This window comes from Lissotriton helveticus, chromosome 3_1 (genome assembly GCF_964261635.1).
Source record: "Lissotriton helveticus chromosome 3_1, aLisHel1.1, whole genome shotgun sequence".
Classification (NCBI taxonomy): Eukaryota; Metazoa; Chordata; class Amphibia; order Caudata; family Salamandridae; genus Lissotriton; species Lissotriton helveticus.
The window spans coordinates 1,502,022,699-1,502,048,482 of record NC_136061.1 but is presented as its reverse complement, the minus strand read 5'-3'; the positions used below and the strand labels follow the sequence as shown (position 1 = coordinate 1,502,048,482).

At 48.4% G+C, this 25,784-nt stretch overlaps 1 protein-coding gene across 3 annotated transcripts in view; it reads left to right on the top strand.

Annotated features, from left to right (window-relative positions):
* The window catches only part of ARHGEF12 (Rho guanine nucleotide exchange factor 12), a 926,126-nt gene that overhangs the window by 681,144 nt on the left and 219,198 nt on the right, over nucleotides 1-25,784 (top strand). For all 3 annotated transcript variants that reach the window (XM_078682163.1, XM_078682161.1, XM_078682160.1), the window contains one exon: nucleotides 15,474-15,561. In XM_078682163.1, the coding sequence (XP_078538289.1) occupies nucleotides 15,474-15,561 (88 nt within the window). The remainder of the gene's footprint in view (nucleotides 1-15,473; nucleotides 15,562-25,784) is intronic.

Sequence of the window (25,784 nt, the reverse complement as noted above, 5' to 3'; positions counted from 1 at the left end):
TGGGCGCTGGCTCCGCCCCCCTGCTGGGTGTCTGGACCCCTTCATCCCGGCCCCTCTGACCCCCAGGCGCGAGGGTCCGGACATCAAAGCCCTCCAGTCCTATATCTGGGCCAGCCCTGGATTAGGGCGGGAGTTGTATCTTGGAAACGAAGTCCTGCTGACCTCGTCGCGGCTGATCCTGATCCGAACTCTTGCACCTGGAACTATCTTCGAGGCCCTGCTGACGCTGTCGCGGCCTGACCAAGCTGAACCATCTTCAAGGCCCTGCTGACGCTGTCGCGGCCTGACCAAGCTGAACCACCTTCGAGGCCCTGCTGACGCTGTCGCGGCCTGACCAAGCTGAACCACCTTCGAGGCCCTGCTGACGCTGTCGCGGCCTGACCAAGCTGAACCACCTTCGAGGCCCTGCTGACGCTGTCGCGGCCTGACCAAGCTGAACCACCTTCAAGGCCCTGCTGACGCTGTCGCGGCCTGACCAAGCTGAACTATCTCCGAGGCCCTGCTGACGCGGTCGCGGCCTACACCCTTGAACTATCCACGCACCAGTGGGTGCCAAGACTGTCCCGCTACCCCCTTTCCCCGAGACCACGACATTACGGATCCCTCGATCCTTGCTGCTACCCTGCCAAGAACTTGCGTTGATTACTTATATAAAGATTCTTGTGAATATCCTTCCTCGGTGGTGTCTATCTGTAAGTAGTGGGATTACTCTGCTGGTACGATTGTAGGAGCGGAGCCTCGCCAAGGAGGCCTCCCTACGGCGCTCGGCCTATTCCATAGAGAGAGGTGGGACTCGGGCAGACAGTCAGACACCTTCTGTCTCCCCCGGGGGTCGCCTTTCCAACAGGATAGTATTAGGTTTAATCATTTATTGAATAGGGCAGCCCTTTACCACGGGGTTTCAATGCACTCTGATGCCATTGATGAGGATTTTTTATTGGATACATTTGAGCAGTCACAAAGTGTGAGAAGTTGGCCTGATATGCAGTGCTCACTATTCTAGTGATCACTATGTATCAGTCCAAACAACCCTTATTGATGATTGGTTGTAAGTCAACCTTATAGACCAGCTATCCTAGTAGCATGGATACGAGCAGTCTAAGGCTAAGACTCCAGAGGGCGTGTTAAGCCAGCTGTTTTACCATCACATTACCCCTTGAACACCAAGTGAAAGGACACCACACAAGCTGTTATGAAAATAAACAGATATGTATTTATAACAAGACTACCCTGAACTCTTTATGAGTCAGGGAGCTAAGCACATAACAAAACTCTTAAGAAAATACTTTAAGTCGCACAATTTACACAAATGCCCTAGGGGCACGAAAAACCATATATTACAAAAGTGGGATGCGAACTACTAGCAGGTAAGTAACTATTCTCATGGACTTTAGAAACGCTAGTCCTACAATGCTAAACACTTGGATTAGTTGCAGGAGGCCTGTGGACGTCGTGTGCAAAGTGGGTACTCTCACGCGTAAGGCGGGAAAAAGTCTATGGACGCTAGTAGTCACAAAGTTACTGTTCTCGGGCGAACCCGACTAGGTGGGTCGAAAACGGGGGTGGATCCGAACACTTAGGGTGTTGGACTATGCTGGAGCACCGGAGTACTCAGGTTACCTAGCCCAGGGGCCGCGGCTGCATAGGGTTGAAGTTGCGTCGGAAACCCTCGTTGAAGATCCAGGAGCCTGAAGAAAGAGTTGCTGGCAGGCGGCCAGTGAAGAAAGTTCGGAGTGATCCAAGCCTGGATCAGGGAAGAAGAAACCTGTAAGCAGAGGGGACCAAGTTCTGAATCACTAGCCAGTGATTTGAGTGGGCACCAGGATGGCACCGGACGAAGTCACCTCAGCCAGGTGAGTGGGCGCTGCTGGGCTCTGCAGTCTCTCGGACCAGGAGGCGTTGTCGGCCACCAGGATGGAGGTGCGAGCTGTCCCACGAAGGTTCTTGCTGTCGACGTTGCTGGACCCAGGATTGGGGCAACAAGTCTTGGCAAATGCAAGGCCCACGCGGTGGACCTAAAATGGCGTCTTGAGTGGACCAGGAGGGTCCAGGGTACTCCTCTGTTGGAGGGGAGCAAGGGCTAGTCTGGAGCAACCAGACCAGCAGTAGTTGTCGTCGTGGAGCATCGTGAAGGGGTCACTAGCCAACGGGCAAGTGACCTGGACAACGCGGTGAGCAGCAAAGAGCAGAAGGGCCCCACGCAGATCTCGTGGATGCAGGGGGGCTGAACTTCGGTGCTGGAGCTGCTCAGGGTCGGGGCTTCTCTTACCCCAAAGCACTCAGTCGAGGGTCACTCGGGAGTCGTGCTGGACAAGCGTCGTGCAGTTCTGAAGATGGCCGGTCCCTCGAGGTCTCGTCGCACCCATGGATCACAGCTGGGCTGATGATGTAGGTTGAGGTCAGAGGTGCCAGGGAAGCCGGTTCTCGTCGTGCTGGAGCAGTCTTGATCCGAAGGAGAGACTGGCAACAAACCGCGATACTTGGTTGGTGCCTGCTGCTGCAGGGTGACTACTCCTTAGTCACAAGGGAGAAATCTTGAGAAGAGTCTTGAGTTCCTTCTTGCAGAAAGTAGTTTCAGGATTCAAAGATGATCTGATTTGGAAGGGGGCCAGTTCCTACCTTTATCCTGCAAAAAGGGGCTGGCACGCGACTAAGTCCTGCCCTATGGGTGGGACTAGGAGGGGGGTGGTTACACCCCTCTCCTTTGGCGGGCTTTCCCCAGGCCAGGGGCTGGAGTGCCCCTGGAACTGGTTTCAGCCGGCCTATGCACAGTGAGCACCGGGGTGCCACTTGCAGTCACCTTCCTCTAAAGCCCTGCCTACCTAGAATACACAAAATCCTGTCTGGGACGGTGCTGGCACCGCCCCTGACAGGAAACCCTTTGTCCTTGCCTCCTGCTCTGGGAGGACTCCCAGCAGCAGGAGGGCAGACTTGTGTCTCGGTGGCAGCATCCATTTTGTGGAGCTAAGGCTATGTCTGACTTTAACCGGGGTTACAGGTTACATACATGTCGTGTCCCTCTAGAAGGGTGGAATGCTAACCCCGTCGCCAGAATTGGCGAGGGGTTAGTATTCCAATTCGTATGACACCTTACTCGACATGTTTTGATAAAGCGATACCAGAGTTGGCATATAACCGCGAGGATTATAATGCACTTAAGAGTATATGGTATGCGATATCATGGAAACGGCTAAGGGATGGATCCCGAAAGCCGCAGACAGGCTCAGCTCATGCCAGAGCACTATCTCACACGATTCCAAGCACTCTGCCTTCAGGATTGTCAAGGCCTGCCATAGGAGTGACTGATAGGAGATCTGTGTGTCCATTTTTAGGGTTAGATATAGGAATACTATATCTAAAGCAAAGGGTGTTTACACCACCTTGCCCCAGCTGTCGTGCAGCCAGTTGTGTCAGATTTGGATGGCCAGCCAGGGGTGGCATAATACATGCTGCAGCCCCTGGTAGGCCCTGGGCACACCTATGCCCTGGGTACCTAAGGTACACTGTACAGGGACTGATAAGGTGACTCAGTATCCAATTGGATATGTACCTAAGGTACATGGAATCCATTTTAACAGAGAGAGCAGTGGGCCTGGGGTCCTGAATAGCAGGGCCCCAGGTCAACTAAGTCAGAAAACCAGCAAAACACCAGGCAAAAAGTTGGGGGCAACCATAGTCAGGGATCTACCTTCCTACACAAAGGTCTACACAAATATTACCTATGATCAACGGAGTCATTAAACATGCTTCAGAAATATTTAAAGACCCGGTACGGTGTAGAGTACTAAATCCAAGAATTGAAAAGAAATACAGACCAGCACCATCTGATCCAGTCTATATTAAGGGGCATCTGCCACTAGACTCTTTAGTAGTGTCTAATGCACGTAAAAGAGCCAATTCCCAGACTTCTGGCGACACGCCCCCGCCTGACAAAGAATCTAAAGTTATTGATGCGTCAGGGAAAAGGATTGCTGCGCAAGCAACAAACATATGGCGCATAGCAAACACACAAGCACTGCTCTCACGCTATGATAGGGCGCACTACGACCAACTAGGAAAACTAATGGAGCACATCCCAGATCAGTACAAAGATCAGGCAACAGAGCTCATACAAGAAGGCAAGTTAATATCCAATGCCTCAATCAAATGTGCACTAGATGTAGCTGACACAGCATCCAGGGCAGTTAATACCAATTGAATACTCAGACGACATGCGTACTTACGCATTTCAGGTTTTAAAACCGAGGTACAGACTACCATTTTGAACCAGCCCTTCAATCAAAACCAATTGTTCGGGCCCGAGGTAGACAACACACTAGAAAAAATTAAAAAGGACACAGATACAGCTAAGTCTATGGGTGCGTTACAATCCACACAGACTAGAAGTTCTTTTTGCCGCTCCTTTTATAGAGGAGGCTCAAAGCAAACCGGCGCAGACACAACGTCATCTTTTAAAACAAATACACACCGCTCCTCTTCCACTCCCAAACAGTGACTTCCTTCCGACTCCCCACAGCATTCCACCCCTGTGGGGGGCAGATTATCATAGTTCCTACCTGTCTGGAATTCCATTACAACAGACAGGTGGGTAAGACAAATTATCCAACATGGTTACTGCCTAGAACTCACAGCAACCCCCCCAAACATACCACCTAGGCAGCGTCCAATGTCCACAGACCATATTACCTTACTTCAACAAGAGGTTCTAGCACTTCTACAAAAGGATGCTATACAAGTAGTTCCTTTAGAGGAACAAGGAACAGGAGTTTACTCCCTGTACTTCCTGATTCCCAAAAAGGATGGGACACTAAGGCCAATCCTCAACCTCAGGCCCCTCAACTATTACATACACTCAGATCATTTCCACATGATCACTCTGCAGCAAGTACTCCCACTACTACAACAAGGCGATTTTCTTTCAACACTAGACCTAAAGGACGCCTACTTTCACATTCCTATACATCCTGCTCACAGGAAGTACCTAAGGTTTGTCATATAAGGACAGCACTATCAATTCAAAGTCCTTCCATTCGGGGTCACAACAGCACCACGAGTGTTCACAAAGTGCTTAGCAGTAGTAGCGGCACATCTCAGAAGACAACAGATACACGTCTTCCCTTACCTAGACGATTGGCTCATAAAAGCAAAATCATACAGTCAATGTGCCCGTCACACAAAGCAAACAATTCAGACACTGCACGAATTAGGGTTTACCATAAACTACACCAAGTCTTACCTAGAGCCTTCGCACGTTCATCAGTATCTAGGAGCTACCATAGACACATCTACAGCTCAAGCGTATCCCAGTCCAGCCAGGATACAGAGCATTCAGACCCTAGTCTCAATTTTTCAACACCAGCAGTGTCTCCAAGCCAAGGTGTTCATGAAATTATTAGGCATGATGGCATCTTGCATCTTCATAGTGCCAAATGCAAGACTGCAAATCCGACCATTACAAGAATGTCTAGCACAACAATGGAATCAGGCTCAAGGTCAGCTCACAGACCTGGTGTTGGTGGACAGCCATACATATCGCTCTCTGCAATGGTGGAACACCAAAAATTTGACAAAGGGACGGCCGTTCCTAGAGCCTGTTCCACAGATAGTGCTCACGACAGACGCATCCCTCACAGGATGGGGAGCCCATCTCCTACATTATACCAAACAAGGCCAATGGAACAACCAACAAAAACTGTTCCATATCAACCATCTAGAGCTGCTAGCAATCTTCCTAGCACTCAAAACATTTCAAGTACAAGTACAAAACAAAGCTGTCTTGATCCGGACGGACAATATGACAGCCATGTACTATATACAACAACAGGGGGGACACACTCTCTGCAACTGTCCCAGCTTGCACAGAACATTTGGAGATGGGCCATTCCTCAAAACATACATCTGACAGTAGAGCACCTTCCAGGAATTCACAATCAGATAGCAGATCTGTTGAGTCGACAGTCACAACAGATTCACAAATGAGAGATACATCCACAAGTTCTTCAGCAATTCTTCCAAATGTGTGGGCACCCACAAATAGATCTGTTTGCCACCCATGAGAACACAAAATGCCCAACCTTCGCCGCCAGGCTTCCACACCCAAGGTCGGAGGGGAATGCAATATGGATGAACTGGTCAGGCAGATTTGCGTACGCTTTTCCGCCACTCCCACTCATTCCACTAGTAGTGCGCAAACTCAGACAACAGTCTCTCAAACTGATACTAGTAGCGCCCACATGGGCACACCAGCCGTGGTTCACCACACTACTGGATCTCTCACTAGTTCCACATCAAAAATTAAAGCTTCCGCCCTCCCTGTTAACACAGAACCATGGAGAAATAAGACACCCAGAACCAAGCCAACTGAATTTGGCAATCTGGCTCCTGAAGTCTTAGAGTTCGGTTACTTAAACCTACCACCAGACTGTATGAATATAATCAAAGAGGCTAGAAAACCCACTACCAGAGCGTGTTATGCCGCTAAGTGGAAAAGATTTGCGATATATTGCAACAATAATCACATTGATCCGCTGGATGATTCCATCCAGAATATCATTTGCTACCTTCTACACCTACAAAGGTCCAATTTAGCCTATTCTTCCATAAGAATGCATCTGGCAGCAATAGCAGCCTATTTACAGAATAGACAACATCTATCTCTATTCAGAGTACCTGCTATCAAAGCTTTTATGGAAGGATTAAAACGTATAATCTCACCAAGGTTACCACCTGCTCCAGTATGGAACCTAAACGTGGTCCTTACAAGACTTATGGGACCCCCTTTCGAGCCTTTACATAAGTGTGAATTACAGTTCCTAACATGGAAAACTGCTTTCCTTGTGGCCATCACCTCTCTCAGGAGAGTTAGCGAAATACAAGCATTCACAATACAAGAACTATTTTTTCAGATACACACTAACAAAGTGGTTCTTAGGCCTAATCCAAAATTTCTGCGAAAGGTTATTACTCCTTTTCACCTAAACCAATCAGTAGAGTTACCTGTGTTTTTTCAAAACCCGGACTCTGTCGCAGAAAGGGCTTTACACGCCTTAGATGTTAGAAGAGCCCTATTATACTACACAGATAGAACTAAAACCTTCAGAAAGACAAAACAATTATTTGTATCTTTCTCTCCTCCACACAAAGGCAACCCCATCTCTAAGGAGGGAATTGCCTGGTGGATTGTAAAGTGTATATAAATATGCTATCAAAAGGCTAAACGTACACTAGCAGTTCCTCCTAGAGCACACACTACTCGCAAACAAGGAGCCTCTATGGCTTTCTTAGGAAATATACCACTAGAGGACATATGCAAGGCAGCCACGTGGTCTACAATACACACCTTCACTAAACACTACTGTGTTGATGTGCAAGCCAAGCAGCAAGCTGCAGTAGGCCAAGCTGTCCTTAGAACACTGTTTCAAAATACTGCAACGGATACAGGCGACCACCGCTAGGGGAGACACTGCTGCACAATCAATGCACAGTATACCATCTGCAGCTCATATGCCTCGAACGGAATATGCTACTTACCAGTATGCATCTGTTCTTGGCATGTAGAGCTGCAGAGTCGTATACGCCCGCCTCTCTGGGTCTTGTATCCGTTCCAGTTATCATCTTATTTAGATGCACACGCATGGACATCCTTTCTTTATCTTTACTCCTACTAACTCCATCATTTCCCATCATGGCGAAAAACAATCTGAGGATGGAGTCGATGACCATGCGTAGTATTGTCCAAGGGAGGAGTCACCTATCTCGTGACTACAAAGACTTCTTCCAAGAAGACAACAACCTGCAATCATCTGAGCCCAACACCAGGTGGCGATCTAATGCACAGTATACGACTCTGCAGCTCTACATGCCAAGAACAGATGCATACTGGTAAGTAGCATATTCCTTCTCTCCATAGGAATACATTGACTAATTTTCCTTGAAAAACGTTTTAAGTGTGGAGTTGATTTGTGTGAAAACCTGAAAATGTGCAACTGTACATAAAACTGATTTACTTACCTTCCCAGTGTGATTTCTAGACAGATCACACGGAGTAGGAAAAGTAACTTAAAAAGTAATCTGAAAAGTAATTTCGACATTTTGACGTACCTGTATTTCAATCAGATGCATTTGAACCTGCATTCAATTGTAAAACACTGCATAAGATTTTGCAAAGTGTTAATTTCACTTACCTGTGCCAGGCTTGGCTTGGTTCTGGAAATAAATAAAATAGCTTAATAATATTTTTATACAAACAAAATTGGTCTGAGTTCAGTCTTTGAGTGTGTGACATCATTTGCTGATTGAGTGTGTACACTGACCCTGCTCGCAGGCAGGTCGCTCCCCACGCTGCTGCACTGCTCTGCCTGCATTGTTTTTGCCTAATCTTGTGTTTTTCCCCTGTGCCTAACTTGTTTTTTTTGCCCAGACTTGTTTTTATTCCTCTGTGCCTGTACTTGCTTTCTTGCCCAGACTTGTTTTTATTCACCTGTGCCTATACTTGCTTTCTTGCCCAGACTTGTGTTTATTCCTCTGTGCCTATACTTGTTTTCTTTCCTAAACATGATTTTCCTTCCTGTGCCCAGTTGTCCTGCAGCCCGCCTGTTTTTCCCACCGCTGCGTCCCTGCGGTCCAGCCCCCCTGCAATCACATTCACCGCCCCGCTCCTGCCTCCCAGCTGCTCCTCCCTCCCACATCCCCTCATATGGAGACCGCGCCGCTGGCGTGCCAAAGGTCAGCCTAAGGCAAGCCCGTCTGCGCCGGTCCATGCCTGGACCGCGCCCTGCGCCAGGACCGCACCCTGCACCAGGACTCCTGGACAGCGGAAATGCCACGACGCCCGACACCGATACGATGCCAGAACCCTCCACGCACTCAACACCGGACGATCACACACCTGCTTCCTGGCCGCCCTGAAGCGCACCCACGGAGCTTTCACCTGCCGGAACTGCAGCTTCACAAGCATCCGCCCCACCATGCTGATGACCAGGAAAGAACCCAACCACCTCAGATGCATCCTTCTTAACACCTGCTCTGCCCGCAAACAAGCCGTTGAACTCTGGGACCTACTCGACTCAACATCCCCAGACGTCGCCTTCCTGACAGAGACCTGGCTGAACCCCGACTCAGCACCCGACATAGCCATAGTCGTCCCGGAAGGCTACAAGATCACCCGCAGGGACCGCACCAACGGAGCAGGAGGAGGAATCGCCATCGTCCACAGGAACACTCTGAGTCTCGACCAACGCCAACGACACCCTCTGCACCGCCGAACACCGCACTTCCAGATCCACACCGATCCCAACACCACCCTCAGAGGAAGCCTCATCTGCAGACCCCCCTCGACCACAGTTCAGCTAATCCATCGTCGACTTAGTCAGCACACACGCCCTCGCCTCCACAGACTACATCCTCCTCGGGGACCTGAACTTCCACCTCGAGAACAACGACGACACCAACTCCACCACCCTGATCGACAACCTAGTCAACCTCGGACTCAGACAACGCGTCACAACACCCACCCACTCCGCCGGTCACACGCTTGACCCCATCTTCTCCGCAAGCCCCCTCATCTCCTTCAACCACACCACCAAACTCCACTGGACCTACCATCGCTGTATCCACTTCACCTTAAAGAAACCCACCACACACCATCGCACCCAACAGATGCCTCGCTGCTGCTGGAGAAAAGTCACAGAAGATCAGCTAACCACCTCCCTCGCCCAGAGCTCACCCACTGAGCCCGACACCGCCGCCCACAACCTCAGACAGTGGATCAACGACTGTGCCAACACCCTCGCCCCGATCAAAAAAAACTTCCAACAGTCACACCAACAAGAAAGCCAGCTGGTTCACTGAAGACCTCCGGGCTTCCAAGCAAACCTGCCAAAAGCTGGAGAAGATCTGACTCCGTGAACGAACACTGGACAGCCACGCAGCCCACAAGAACCCCACCCGCAAACACTATCACCTCATCAGATCCGCCAAAAGGGCCTCCTAGACAACAACGCGCACAACAGCAAAGAGGTCTTCAACATCGTGAAGGAACTCTCCAACACCAGCTCCAACACCAACGACGCCCGACCCTCGCAAGACCTGTGCGACTCGCTGGCCACCTACTTCCACCGCAGGATCGCAGACATCCACAACGGCTTCAGCGCCACGACCGCCCCGACAACCACTGAGACCTCCGCCCCCACGATCACCATCTGCACCAACCGCCTGCTCTCCTGGACCAACATCAAGGACGACAACACCATCAAGATCATGAACACCATCCACTCCGGATCTCCCTCAGACCCATGCCCACACCACATCTTCAACAAAGCCAGCACAGCCATCACACCCCATCTTCGGAAAGTCATCAACACCTCCTTCGAGACAGCAACCTTCCCGGAGAGCTGGAAGCATGCCGAGGTCAACGCCTTACTAAAGAATCCCAAGGCTGACCCCAAGGACCTCAAGAACATCCGGCCCATCTCCCTGCTCCCATTCCCGGCAAAGGTCATCGAGAAGACCGTCGACAAACAACTGACCCGCTACCTCGAGGAGAACAACGTCCTGGACCCTTCACAGTCCGGGTTCCGCAGCAATCACAGCACCGAGACTGCCCTCATCGCCGCCACCGATGACATCAACTCCCTGCTGGGCAACGGAGAAACGCGGCCCTCATCCTCCTGGACCTGTCAGCCGCCTTCGACATGGTCTGCCACCACACACTACGAACTGGACCACCTCCTTCCTTTCTGGCACAACACAGAGCGTCCGCCTTCCCCCTTCCACTCCGAAGCCACTGAGATCATCTGTGGCGTACCCCAGGGCTCATCTCTCAGCCCAACTCTGTTTAACATCTACAGGGCACCGCTCGCCCACGTCGCCCGTCGGCACAACCTCAACATCATCTCCTACGCCGATGACACCCAGCTGATCCTCTCCTTCACCAAGGTTCCCCAAACCGCCAAAAACCAACCTTCAAGAAGGAATGAAGGCCGTCACTGAATGGATGAGGAACAGCTCACTGAAGCTGAACTCGTACAAGACGGAGGTCCTCATCCTCGGATCCACCCCTTCGGCCTGGGACAACTCCTGGTGGCCGACGACACTGGGAACCGCCCCAACACCCACCGACCACGCATGCAACCTAGGGGTCATCCTCAACTCTACCCTCTCCATGACTAAACAGGTCAGCGCCGTCTCCTCCTCCTGCTTCAACACGCTCCGCATGCTCCGCAGGATCTACAAGTGGATCCCGACTGAAACGAGAAGAACAGTCACCCACGCCCTCGTCAGCAGCAGGTTGAACTACGGAAACGCCCTCTGCGCAGGAGCCTCTGCCAAACTCCTGAGACGGCTCCAATGCATCCAGAATGCCTCTGCATACCTGATCCTTGACATCCCTCGCCGCAGCCACAACACACCCCACCTTAGAGACCTGCACTGGCTCCCGGTCAACAAGAGGATAACCTTCAAGCTCCTCATCCACGCTCACAAGGCACTCCACAACACCAGACCAACGTACCTCAACAGACTACTTGGCTTCTACACCCCCACTCGCCAGCTCCCGCCGCCAACCTCGCCCTCGCCACTGCCCCCGCTTCCGAAGAGCGACCTCCGGCGGCAGATCGTTCTCCCACCTCACCGCCAAGACCTGGAACACCCTCCCCATCCACCTTGGCAGACCCAAGACCTACTGACCTTCAGAAAACTCCTCAAGACATGGCTTTTCGAGCAATAGCAGCATTCCCCACCCCAGCGCCTTGAGACCCTCACGGGTGAGTAGTGCGCTTTACAAATTATATGATTGATTGATTGATTGATTGATTGAACACTACCCTCTGATAAAGCCTTACTGCTCGCCCACACTACCACAAATAGAAAGTATGGTGCTATCTACTTTTACCTCTGCCTACCTTTGGGATTGCACTGAACTCTGTGCACACTATAATTCATTTTGGTGTAGTATATACAGAGCCAGCTTCCTACAGTGGGTACAACAAATGCTTAACGCTACCCTCCGATAAAGCCTCACTGCTCACCCACACTACCACAAATAGAAAGTAAGGAGCTATCTACTTTTACCTCTGCCTACCTTTGGGGGTCCACTGGACTCTGTGCACAGTTTACCTCATTTTTGTATTGTATATACAGAGCCAGCTTCCTACAAGAAGCTCAAAGGGACTGAACCCGAAAGACTTCTGCAGTACCTCCCTGTAAGCAAACAGGCATGGTAAAAGGACATCCCACTTATGCCTCATGGGTTCACCTATAATCGTGCCCTTCAGGGTCCGGTTAAATCTCTTCACCAGCTTGTTTTCTTTGGGGGTGGTAAGGAGTGGTGAACTTATAGGTAACACTGCACCTTTGCCACAGGGATTTCATATAAGTAGATATGAAATTGGTCCCCTGGTCAGACATCACCTCTCTGTGGAATCCCACATGGGAGAATAGCCCCATCAACGCCCGACGCACCACAGGGGCCATCAGAGTCCAGGGAGGGATGGCTTCGGGGTACCAGGTGGCATGGGCCACCAAGACCAGGATGAACCTGTTGCCCATGACTGTCTTGGGGTCCAGAGGCCCCACAATGTTGATACCCACCCTCTAAAATGGGGTGCTGATGACAGGGAAAGGTTGGAGAGGAGCCTTGCACTTCCTCCCACTCTTTCCACTTGCCTGGCAAGTCCTACAATGGGTGTTGGAGTCTTTGCACATCCAGGGCCAGTAAAAGTGGGTGACAAGCTTTTCAAAGGTCTTGTCTTGCCCCAGATGCCCTTCCCCAAGGCACATCATGAGCCAGACCCAGTAGGAAGGCTCTGAAGCACTGGGATACCACCAGCACATGGGCTAACCCAGGCTCAGCAACCTTAGACTCACTATACAGGAGACCATTCTCCCAGTAAATCCAATGTGATCCAAACTGATCACCTGCTGTCTGGTTTGCAACCTGATACCGTAAACCAACAAGAGAAGGTCATTCCTGCTGTTACTTGAGAATTCCTCCCAAGAGGGCCCCCCTGTCCTGCTGTCATTGGGTCAGCTCAGGCAGGCCCCCCAGTTTGGCCACTTAGTCCCTTGTGCTCCAGGGCATCCCCCTCAAGGTTTGCCTCCTCCTGGACCGTGGGAACTTTGGAGGCAAGTTTCCTGTACCCACTGCCTCTTCTCTTTCTGGCAGGCACCTGGGCCACTCTTTCAGGCTCCAGGTCCTCTTGATAACCCTATGCATCACTGCTGTTTGGGGAGGCCATCTGGGAGAGGTAGAAATCAGAGCATTCTGGTCTCCAGCTGAGACCCAGCTCCACATCAGTTTGCTAGTGTTGCAGGTGATTTGCTTGGCGTTCAAAGCCTTTTTACCCACTGTCACGGGGAGGCTGCTACAGGTTCTCACAGCCAAAAGCACCACCATGAGGTACTGCAAGAAGCAGGGTGTGGGAGTTTTCTGTGGCAGGAGTTTTGTGTGTCTCTGGAACTGGTTGAATCATCAGTTACAGCATTTCCTTGGTGGTTCACCCACTAGGCAGGATCTTTAAATGCCGGGTGGACTGACATATGGAGGTGGTGCAGGGTGTCTTCCAGTAATGTGGGGAACCGTGGCTTGATCTTTTTGCCACCCTCGATTGTGCAATGTCCAAACTGGAGTTGTAGCCTTGTTGGGAAGATTTGTTCTGCCAGGAGTGAGGCATAGGACTCCTGTACTCGATTCCTCTACTACTCGCCCTGCCCCAAATTCTGAAGATTAGGAATGACCAGGCCCAAGTCATCCTAATGACTCCAGATTTGGTCAGGAGCGTGTGGTACCTGGAACATCTACTTTGAGCATCTCTTCTCTGATTAGGCTGCTGCTTCGGTAGGATCTTCTGTTGCAGCAGGGTGTGTTGCACCCGAGAATGTGCAACCTGCCTCACCATGCCTGAACATAGAGTTGTAAGAATCATTCTTTTTTGACATCTCTCCTTTTGGCTTTTTTAAGTCTGCTGGTCCAGCCGTCCTAGTACAAATCACCAGTTATATTGAGTTTTATAAAACATTTGTAACATATCTTCTACCAAAGCCCTTTGCAATGCCACACATGGGACTGGAACTTTCCTAATATGTACCTCTTTCTAGCCATTGTACAGTTGTTCACTGCACCTCCTCACTGTGAAAAAAGTCTTTCTGATTGCAATAACTTCAGCATTCCATATGAGTGAGCTTCAGGTTCTTTTGGTTCATCCTCATACCACCTTTTTTCCAGACAAATTGGTGTTACGGACTCAACCTGCATTCCTACCATAGATGGTGGTGCCTTTTCTTGTCTGACCAACCATCACTCTTCCTACATTCCTTGCACTGCCTCATCCATCGAAAGGGTAAGAGAGTTCATTGTTTGGATCCCAAGAGAGCACTGAGCTTATAAATCGATCGTACCAAGGAACATCTGGTGAATGATCAGCTCCTTTGGGGGTTTCTGGCACATAAAAAGGCAAGGCTGTGAAGAAATGGACCATCTCCTGATGGGTAGTTCTCTGTATTAAGTCTGCTATACATTGCCTTAAGAAGCAGCCTCCAAAAGGCTGAGACTTCAATTCACCTGAGCTAAGGCTCCCAGGGTTATATGTGGGCCTCAGTGCACACATTCATGAAGCACCACTTCCTTGATTGCTAGCTGCAATGGGAAGGGCATTTCGTCTATTATGTCCTGTAGGACTTCTTGATCTGAGCTGGTTCAGAGACCCACCACCTTGTGAGAAACTGTTTTGCTATCCATTTACAGGGTGAGGAACTGGTAGTTAGAAGTATCCATCTGAAGAACATGTTACTTACTTTTTCTAACACTCTTTCTGGCAGATACTCTATCTGCATATTCCTTTCTGCCCTGCATCACATCCCCGTTCAGTGGATTGGTCTCTTTCCATCACAAAAGGTCCTAATTTTAGAAATCTGCACCCTGCTTCTTCTCATCTGCTGGTTCAGAGTCTAAGAGCGCGGACAGATATATGAAAAGAAACTGACGTCAGCAATAATTGGATGCACTTAAATGTGACTCAGTGAGTCACTTCTGGAGCGGAGTACCATAATACCTCTTCCTGCCCCACAAGAGCACTGTTTTTGGAGTTTTTGAATCAAGTCTGGTGCCGGGGGATATTCACAAGGCGAGGAATCTGATGCTAGTTGTTAGATCGAGAATCCACCAAAAAGAGAGTTACTAAAGCAAAGTTATTTTATTTAATTTATATTTTTCCAAGAATGCCTGCTCTGGAAAATATCACAAAAAATAAAAGGGAACCGAAGCATGAAGTATTTGAGAGAGAAGAGCAGGGGGTTATTGTGACTGTGTCAGGTAATGAAGGTTTTGGGATTCATGAGAGGATGGGGCATTTTCAAATGGGGTGCCTCAGGTGCTCATGTAGTTGTACATGTGTGCAGTGTACTTTCTCTGTTTATTGTCAACATTTGATGTTAAGTTACTGACTCTTTCTGACCAGGCCTACTTCCTTTCTCTGCAGACAATAAGGCGTTATTCGTAATTTCCATGTCGGATAACAGCTCCCAGATTTATGAGCTAGTGGCACAAACTGTTTCTGAAAAGAATGTGTAAGTAATCCACAGTTCTTTAAGTTTCTTAAGATTTCTTTGAAATGGAAAGAGTATAATTTTATAACCTGACTGCATTAGGATTTACCAATGCCTTCCAGAAAATATGGTACTAATGTTTGTGCTAGATATCTGTTTAATTAGAGCTTTTGCAAATCATTGTTAACAAAATACACACATTTTCTTGTACTGACCTGTTATTGTGCATTCTCCCTCCAAAGCACAATGATGGACACTGACAATCATTCCATTTTTGGTGCGTCCTTAATGGACTAAGGTGTCTTTAAATTAAAAGTAAGCAAGATCTAATGTGTTATTTTTGATTCATGATTGAATGTTGTTGAAGCAAAGTATAGTCAAAGATTTGTCTTACTGTGTTTTGATGTTGTTGACATTGATCTAAAAATGTGTCGGTGCTAGCCGGAGAAAAAAACGAATTTGGAGTGGCCGAGCTCTGCTTCTGCCTTTCCACACTTAGTCTTTCACCTCACACTGGGCCAGCTACAATCAGTGGATATAGAGCCTACTCAGAGTCTGCCACAGTGAGACAGTGGATCCGAAGTCGAGAGTTGCGTTGGTTTGAACCTAATAAGGACACTGTGCTGAGGTAGGAAGAGAGCTACATGCTCTCTGTCTTGCTGCTGCGGTATGGAATAGAGTATTCATGGTGCTGAGATAGGATTGCATGTCGGGTCGTCCCTGATGATATGACCTTCATGGAGAAGATGGAACAGGTGCTGTGACTGAGAAGATCCAATCGATTGTGAGAGACGAAAGAGGGCGCAGGCGGATGAAACATAATTTGGCTGAATGCCCTTGTAGAAGTCCAACATGCTGAAAAAATGCTGCACTGCTCTGAGAGACACAAACGGGTGCATAGGCATGTAAGCCCATCATGGTTACTGGAATCCTCTGCACCGGGTAAAAGCCGGAAGGTCTCTCTGAATGTGTGCACTGTACAGCAGCAAAATACCCCACAGGTTTTTAGAGTGATCACAACAGGCACTATAACTCTGCTGCTACCATGTGATAAGTTGCTGCAACCTTGACAAACCCTCTCCCAAAAGTAATCAAACACCTCTCTATTCTGAGATAGTTTATTTTATTCAAAGCATTACATTTAGTTCCTTACATGGTTGGTCCACGATTGCTGCAAACAGAAGAGGATAACACAACATACAAGGGATATGCTGTGTGCAAAGAGAGCCAAGAGTGACAAAGGAGAAAAGTCAAGTGTCTTGATAAGGTCCTCCCTTTAGAAGTCTCCTGAGTCTGCACCAGTAGCCACCTTAGCCTAGGAGTAACTAAGGTAGTCCTGGATGAACTTTAAGGAGAAAAGTTCCATGAGCCAAGTGGATTTCAAAATGTTTCTCCATGAGCTACATAAACATGTAAGAGCACTAGGGAGCAAAGTGGACAACTTTTAAAATATAGTCATTAACTTGACAGATGAACAACACCATTTTGGCTTGCAGATCTTAGGTCTCAAAAACGTATGTGGAGCTACCGTTGAAACCCAAAGACCTTGAAAACCAATCATGTTGCAACAGTATAATAATAAGGGGCCTTTCTAGTAACTCAGATTTCTGTCATTCACTCCTACAGTAGGAGTCTCCCTCTTCACCTCAGGTACTGACCAGAGGCCCTCCAAACAGCCTAGACTTGACATAGAGTGCCTGGTGTGGCCCTGTGTAGAGAAGCACCACCAGATATCCTTAACTGTGTGCACTTCTATGGAGACAAAGAGGAACTCATTAATCTTGTACTTAGCACTGACACCATCACATTCACAAGATATTGGGCTACAAGCTACAGATCTACAGTGACTTAGCTGTTTCTGTGTTGAAGAAAAGGAGAGATTTTAGGCAATTCACAAACTTCTTGCGAGACTGAGGCATGCCCTACCCGCGAGGCCCACCCGTTCTGTGAAAAGTAAATATATATATATATTGCTGCATGTAGATACACATGCTCTGTATACTCCTGACATCTAGTGTTGAGGTTGGACACGTACAACTTATTTTTTTCCGAATACTTCTTTTGAGTCACAGTGTGTTACTCCTCCTGTGACTGGTTTTGCGCGTGTTCATCTGTTCCATCTTTAGATTAATTTCTTCCTCCTGTGGGTTCAGACATGGGTCGCTGAAGCTCCCAGTTCACACCAGGTGTCGTTTGACGCTGGGGCCTTCTGGAGGCTTCCATGTCTGTTAGCACAGAAAAGTTGTGTTTGCAGTTTTATGTCTCCATCCTTTCAGTTCTGTCCTGGATATTTGTTTGGGTTTCGGCCAGCTGGCCTTTCTCCTCGGCCACCCGCTTTGAGAATGTGCAGGCCATGATGGACAGGACCCCTTTTCAGTACTATCCACAGTGCCACTTCCAATGCTAGTGGCACGATCACCACTCAATCCGCAACCTTTGCTTGTTGCTGGACTACAAAATCTCGTTCTCATCCTACCTCTCATTCCAGTCCAAGCAGACCCGCAGGTTCAAATGCAACTGGCGGCTTGCTTGGAGAAAGATGGTGCAGGGTCAAGACGACAATACCTCAACATTTTTGATGTAGAAGCTGAAGAAGAAACGGGTGCCTCAGTCTGTGGAGCAGCCAGCCTGCTTCAGTACTAAACCAAGCCCTCCTTCGGATTCCAAGGGCAACGACCAGCCACCCACACAGGGACAATACTAGAAGGAGCATATTGTGATTACTGCGCCCCATAACACTCACCAACCTGTTGACCACCGCCCTTCAAGGGCCTGGCATAAAGCCCAACAACAGCCCAACACCATTCCTGCCCACCACTGCATCCCAGCCTTTGCTGACACCGTCGTAAAGCAGACTCTGTCTCTGACGCCAAGACCGCCACACAATACCTGGCCTTCTTTGGCGCCGGCAGTGCCCTCGATGCCATACAGTTTCTTGTCGCTGGTGCGACCTCACCATTCAGAACCAAAACCCCCTTTGACAAGGAGACAGACTTTTAAATAAACAGCCGTCAACATAAAGGTCAGCTTCGGAGCTGAAACACCAATCACTGTTGACTCGCCCATCCAAGATGCCATCTTCACTGGGATCTGTTGACCTTGAGCATCCTATTTTACAGCGCCTCCTGGAGGGGTTGGAGGAAAATAGACAGAGGAGACATTTCATTCTCCATCAAATGGGTAAGATGTGTTTACAACCGACAATAAAAGTACAAGACACTCTTCCTCGCAAGAGGAAGCTTACCTTCAAAGAGCAGTTTGCATTGGAGCTGCCACCTCTTCCAAAGCCCAAGAAACATAGAGATTGTGGCATCAGCTCCCTATCTTCTCAACCTTCTCCTTCTCTTTTCACCCAAATCAACTACCCCCACCACATAGGCCGCCTCTGCTAAGGGGGTTCTCACATTCCTCCTGCGGGAAGGGTAGCCGAATAGATTCTACAGACTAATACGATGCCCTGTACAATGCAGAGCCCTGGAATGAATCTTGGAATGACTATGGGCTTGTTCCTACTGTCAGCAATGACCCAAACATCTATCCCACAAAGACTTACCCTCTGGATGATACTACCTCGTATCACAAGGCCATTTAGAGGATGGCCATCTTCCCTAATGTGGACTTGCATACCATCATAGAGGAGGATGACTTCTTAGTGGAGACAATTTCTCACACACTGTGCTAAACCCAATAGCTTTCTATGGTCAAGGGCATGTTAAAATCCACCCACAAGGCTTTTAAAGACCCTGTTAAGGCCAGAGTAATCACACCCAGGGTTTATAAAAAGTACAAGGCCTCCCCCCTCATATTAGAGAGCAGCTTCCCACGACTCTCTGGATGTCCACACTGCCCATAAAAAAGAGAATGCATAAGGTATTGGGGATGCTCTGCCACCAGGTAAAGAAAGCAAGTAAATAGGTGTGGCAGGCAAAAGAGTGGCCACACAATCTGCCACACATTGGCGCATCGCCAACTCGGCGGCCTGCTCTCGAGGTACGACCGAGCTCAGTAGGATGAAAACTACTCCAATAGCTCCCAAAACTAATATAGGCAAAAGGTTCAGGAGCTTGTGGCCAAGAGCCAGACCTTCTAAAAAAACACCATTAGCTGTGCCCTAGATGTAGCTGGTCCTACTGCCAGGAATATTAACTCAGCATCCTAATCCACCAGCATTCCTTGCTCTGTCTGTGGCTTCAAGCCTGAAGTCCAGCAGCACCTGATCAACATGCCCTTTGCTGAGAAACAGCTCTTTGGGCCTCCAGTTGATCACATGCTAGAGAATATAAAATAAAAAAATGGACACTGCCAAGGCGATGAGAACCCTCAAGACCCCATAACCACACCGGTTCTTTTGCCACACAGAGTTTCAGGTCGATGCCAAGACCATCTCTCTGAAAGCCTCTTCCTCCTACCAGAGGCAATAGAAGCAGTAAGAGGCAGAGGCGGTGTGGCAAAGGGAGTCGCTCCCACCAAGCAGTGGCTCCCTTTTCCTTCCCTCCGATCACACAACACCTGTGGGGGGCTACATAGAGGGGTTCCTCACCAAATGGCAATATATCAGCTCCGACCTGTGAGTTCTGTTCATTGTGCTGGAACATTCCCACCCCGGTAGATGCTCCAAGCGACCACCAGTGTCTCCTCCAGGAGGAATCAAACGCCCTACTGCTCAAAGGGACTAAAGAGCCTATTCTGTTGTACCACCACTGCAAAGGGGAAAACTCCCTGTACTTTGTAATCCGTCGGAAACAGCCGTCAACCTGAAGGATGGCAATTTCCACATCTCAATCCATCCTGCTCGTCACCGCTACCTCAGGTTTGTGTTAGTGGACAGAACTTTCAATTCAAAGTTCTGCTGTTCGGGGTCAGTTCAGCACCCTGGGTCTTACCAAATGTTTTACAGTGGTGGCCGCTCTTCTCTGGAGGAGTGGCATCCATGTATTTCCTTACCTCGATGACTTGCTGATAAAGTGTGGACAAGGAGCAGTGCCTCTGCCACACTCAGATCACCTTTGATCTCCTCCAAAACCTTGGTTTCACTACCAATGTGGGCAAAGCCCACCTCAACCCACTCACATACAGCCCTTTTTTTAGAGGCAATTCTAAATTCAGTCACCAGACAAGTTTATCCCAGGCCTGCAAGGGTCCAAGCCTTCCAGCACCTGCTGCATCTTTCTTAGCCAAATTGCCAGTAAAAGGTCAGGGAGGGCATGTGCCTCTTTGGCCTGATGATTGCCTCCTGCATCGTCACTGTTCTCCGAGCATGAAGAGTGCCTAAGTGCTCAGTGGTCACAAGTGGGGGGACATGTGGGGGTTGAGAATGTGAGGAACTTCTGTTGATTTAGACCAGCACCCATCACTCTCTGCAGCAACAACCTGCTGCAGGGCAGGCTCTTTCTAGACCCAATCCCACATGTGCACTTTACCACAGATGCCTCCCTCGTGCTGGAAGTGCATCTGCTGATATGACGCCCCTCTGCAGTCCTTTCATATCAACCACCTAGAATTACTGGCAGTCCAATTCACCCTCAGAACATTTTGCTGCCATGTACATTACAAAAGAGTCCTGATGAGAACAGACAACATGACTGCCATGTATTGCCTTCAGAAACAGGGGGGCATACTACCTCCTCAGCTCTCCAAGTTGGTGCAGAGCGTTTGTCATTAGGCGATCCACCACAGTGTTCACCTGCTAGCGGAGTACCTTCCGGGAGTGGATGATGAGTTTGCAGACCTGCGCAGCAGAACACAGCTAGAAGTCTGTTAGTGGCAATTCTGCCCCCAAGTCCTACTCCCATACTTCCAACATTGGGGGCTGCTGCGCCGTAGATCTTTTTCCAACCACAGAAAAGGCCAAATGCCCAAGCTTCGCCTCTTAAGTTACTGCAACCCCAGTTCATAGGCAACACAGGTTAACTGGTCAGGGATATTTTCCTACGCTTACTGCCTCTCCCTCTACTTCTGTACGTGGTCCGGAGGCTAAGACAGACCTCCCTTGACCTCATTCTGGTAGCTCCCACGTGGACCAGGCAGCCATAGTTCACAACCTTTCTCATGTTGACAGTAGTCCCACATGAGAAGCCAGGCCAGACCTTCTCACTCAGCACTAGGGCACAGTCAGACACCCCAACCCCAGGCAGCTCAAACTAGCAATCTGGTTCCTGAAGTCTTAGAGTTTAAGTATCTCAGTTCGCCAACTGAGTGCATGTCCATACTTAGAGGCTCTGCGTCCCACTACCCAAACCTGCTATTCAGCAAACTGGAAGAAGCCTGCAGCACAGGACATTGTCTGCTACCCCCATTCATTTGCCACGCTGTAGTCTGGCTACGCGGCGATCCGGGAGTAGGCAGTCGGACGAGGTTCTTCCCTCAGAATAGTTGTGTTCTTGGGACACCTACCTGCAGGGCGCCATGTCGAGTTTTCATCTTTAATGAACTCACTTATGTTTCCTGTGTTGTTGGGATCCCCTCCACACATGTTGATTCAATTGGAATCTCGTATGATCAGTTTATTGGTACTTTGACCGAACAACGGCTTGACCAATAGCAGGACTGGTAGCAACACACGTCCTGAAGAAGACCGGGGCGACCTTCTTGGTGCAGTAAGTCGGTCGAAACATGTTGACCACAGCGGTATTAGGAGGGTTGTTTAGAGAAACCTAATTTTCTCTTGAAAACATTACCCATCCTTTCCTTTCTTTTAATCCTGGTTGCGGAACCTATTAATAAAGTGTTGTTTGGTATACTCAAACCAGTTTTAAACACTTCCCGGATTAACTGCACGTGTTGCACACCAGTTCCAGTCACAGGGTGACATTCACTGATCACTTTTTTGTATATGTATATATGTTGTTTGGTTTTGTATTGTGTCATTTGGTCTTTTATGTTTAACCCCCCCCCCCCCCCTATGCTCCGTCCAAAGTGTGGCTACACCTGGGCGTTTTGTAAGCAGACCCTATGATGAAGCATGACACATACTTCGGTGTGTGAGTGAGGGCAGTATTTTCAAAACAATTATATTTGTTTTGTTTTGATGGGGATGTTTGTGGGTTTTTTTGTGAGTCTCTCCACCCCCCTATGTGTGTATAAGTCTGGCTTGCACCTCCATTCGCTTATATTTGGCTACAGTGGCAGCATACCTGCAGAACAGTCTTTGCTGTTCACAATCCTGGTCATTAAAGAAGCCTTGAAAACCCCTTTTTAAAAGTTCACACATACAGGGTAGTCCTGAGGACTAACCCAAAGTTTTTGCCCCAGCTGGTCTCCCCCTTCCACCTCCACCAAACTACTGAACCTGGTGTTCTTTCTGTACCCAGATTCTGTAGTAGAGAGAGCTGTTCGTACACTAGATGTTAAGAGGGCCCTCATGTACTATATACTTTTCGCACCACTCAGCAGCTATTTGTCACCTGCACTAATGCACTAAGCCACACAAAGGTTGGGCTATGTCAAAAGCAGGAGTGGCACTTTGACTAGTCAGGTGTATTCAAACCTGCTTTGCCAAAGCCAAAAATCAATTCTCCATTCTACATAGGTCACATTTGACATGCAGGAAGGAAGCTTCTATGGCTTCTTTAGGAAACATCCAACTAGCTGACATCAATAAGGCAGCTACCTGGTCCACACCACATATGTTCACTAAACACTTCTCTGTGGATGTCCTAGCTCATCAACCAGCCCAAGTGGGCCAGGCTGTACTAAGTACACTTTTTCAGTCTACTGCATTATCCTCGGTGTAGCCACCACTTTATGGGAGAACTGCTTGGCAGTCTATGCAGAACATGGGTATCTACAGGTATACATGCCACAAACTGTTACTTACTATGTAACATCTATTCGTTAACTGGACAATTGTTGTACCTCGGCACTCTGATCTTGGTTTTACATGGAAGCAAGTGCTTGTATGGGAGACAATTCCCTGTCCTGGCCTTCTTACAGAGTCACAACTTTTGGTGATCAAAATACACAATTCAATATTCAACTGTAAATAGAGAACATCCAAGACATGAAATATCTTTGCTGTTTTAATATCGTATTTTACACAGTTATTGTCTTTACAATGCCATATTGTTGATACATGTCACAAAGCTCGTTGTTAGAGTTTCTTCTGTACATATATCCAGAGACCAGAATAAAACACAACAGGCACACTTGTTTCGTTACTAAAAAGTAATTTCCTCAAGGCTTATATTATTTCCTAGTTAGGATATGTCATCCACAGCTTGCGCAATTTCAAACACGGAAGATAGATATGCCTTAATTAAAAAGTTAAGTTGCATCTGAGTCCTATTGGTCAACTTGTTATTCATCAAAGATTGTGGAAGTGTAGTCCTTATCTAATAATTGTCATTCAGCTGTGTATAATGTATTTCACCACAGCAAGTTAATAAGAGGTCCAAGACGAAATGAGGTGGACCTATATTAAAATTCTGCAAATGCGGCGGCGTATGTGAGAAGGATCCCCATGGTCAGATTATTATAAGTTCTATGTGGAACAAGTTTGTGGCATGGTGCACAGGGAAGGCTCTGGATCCCCTTTCTGCCCATCTTTCTGAGGTTCTTTTGTTCCTTCTTTCTTTGGCCCAGCAGGGCTCTGCTCTCGGCACTATCAAAGGTTATCTTTCGGCCATTTCCACCTTCCTAAGGCTTCCTGATCAGCATTCTCTTTTTATGTCCCCGGTTGTAAACCGTTTTCTAAAAGGCATTGCACGCACGTTTCCTCCAGTGCCGTTCATCATGCCTCAGTGGGACTTAAACCTTTTCTTGACGTTTCTGATGTGTGCTCTCTTCGAGTCCCTTCATAACTGTCCTTTACGTCTTCTCACTCTCAAGACGGCTTTCCTGGTAGCTATCACCTCTGCCAGAAGAGTGAGTGAGCTCCAGCCTCTTTCTTCTAAACCTCCTTTCCTTTCTATTCATCCGGACAAGGTGGTTCTGAGGACCCGTCCTTCTTTCTTGCCAAAGGTTGTCATGCCCTGCCACATCGGGCAGACCATCACTTTGCCCACCTACTTTCCGCCTCCACATCCTTCCAGAGAGCAAGAGAGGCTCCACCGTCTGGACTCAAAACAAACGCTCGCCTTCTACCTGAGCCGCACACAACAGTTCCGGGTGGATGACCAGCTCTTTGTTGGCTACGTGGGCGCCAAAAAAAGGTTGGGCTGTGCACAAACAAACCATCTCTCGGTGGGTCGTTCTGTGCATCAAAGCATGTAACTAAACGCTGCCCTTGGTGGTGGCAATACAGTTAATCCTGGCTTTATGTTGTAAACTGGTGGTGCCTGGCTATTTCGACTATTGGATGTCCTTGTAATAGTTAATACTGGCTTTATGTCCCTGTTGGAAAGTGGTTTATTGGTAGCGGCAAATGTAGGTCTGCCACTGGCAATAAGGCCACTAACACATGATAGGACTCAGCATAGGTCTTAGAAAATAATTCATTTGCTCAACCCTTGGTAACGTGGCTGCGAGCAGGCAGGCTTAACTTCAAAGACAGGTATGTAAAGCATTTAAAAACACCATTTCAGTAAATAATCAAGACACACCACAAAATAAAAATCCAACACCAATTTATAAAAATAGGTAATATTTTTATCTTTTAAATGACACCAAAACGAAAATAATCCACTGTAGGGAACCTGATATATGAATTTTTAAAGATTAGTCACTTTATATTGCTTAGAAACCAACAGCGCCCCTTTAAGTCTTTTTGTTTGCTCTGTCAGGGACACACCTTTAAAAATTGTTCTAAAGAATTCTCACCACTGTAGTGGGCCGCCTTCTTCAGCAAGCGGGGTCCAGTTAGAACACCTTCCTGGCGTTCTGCTTGCAGGTCCCAAAGTATCCAACACACAATCCAAGGTTCTGGAATCTCCAAGAGGGTCCTTGAAAGTGTGAAACTTCAATGCTGCAATCCACTTGAACAAAACCCTTACAAATCCACTGTACTCCAGTCTTGGAATTCTTTGTGGGGCTGTCCAGGTGAGCTCTGTTAACCTGTAGCTTGCAGGGAGTCCACGCTTAGTCCTTTTGCAGCAAGGTAATCCACAGGGCTGCAGTTTTACTTGGTGCAGTCTTCAGAGGTCAGGCCTTAGAAATCTTTGCACAGCTAACTTCGCAGCAGGGCACTTCTTGCTTCATTTAGTTTAAAGCAGCAGATCTGGAGGGCTCTGCCCCTCTCAGATACTTATTCAAAATTCTCTGGGTCAAGCACCAGGTCACTGCTGACCAATGAGAGCAGGGCAACTCCT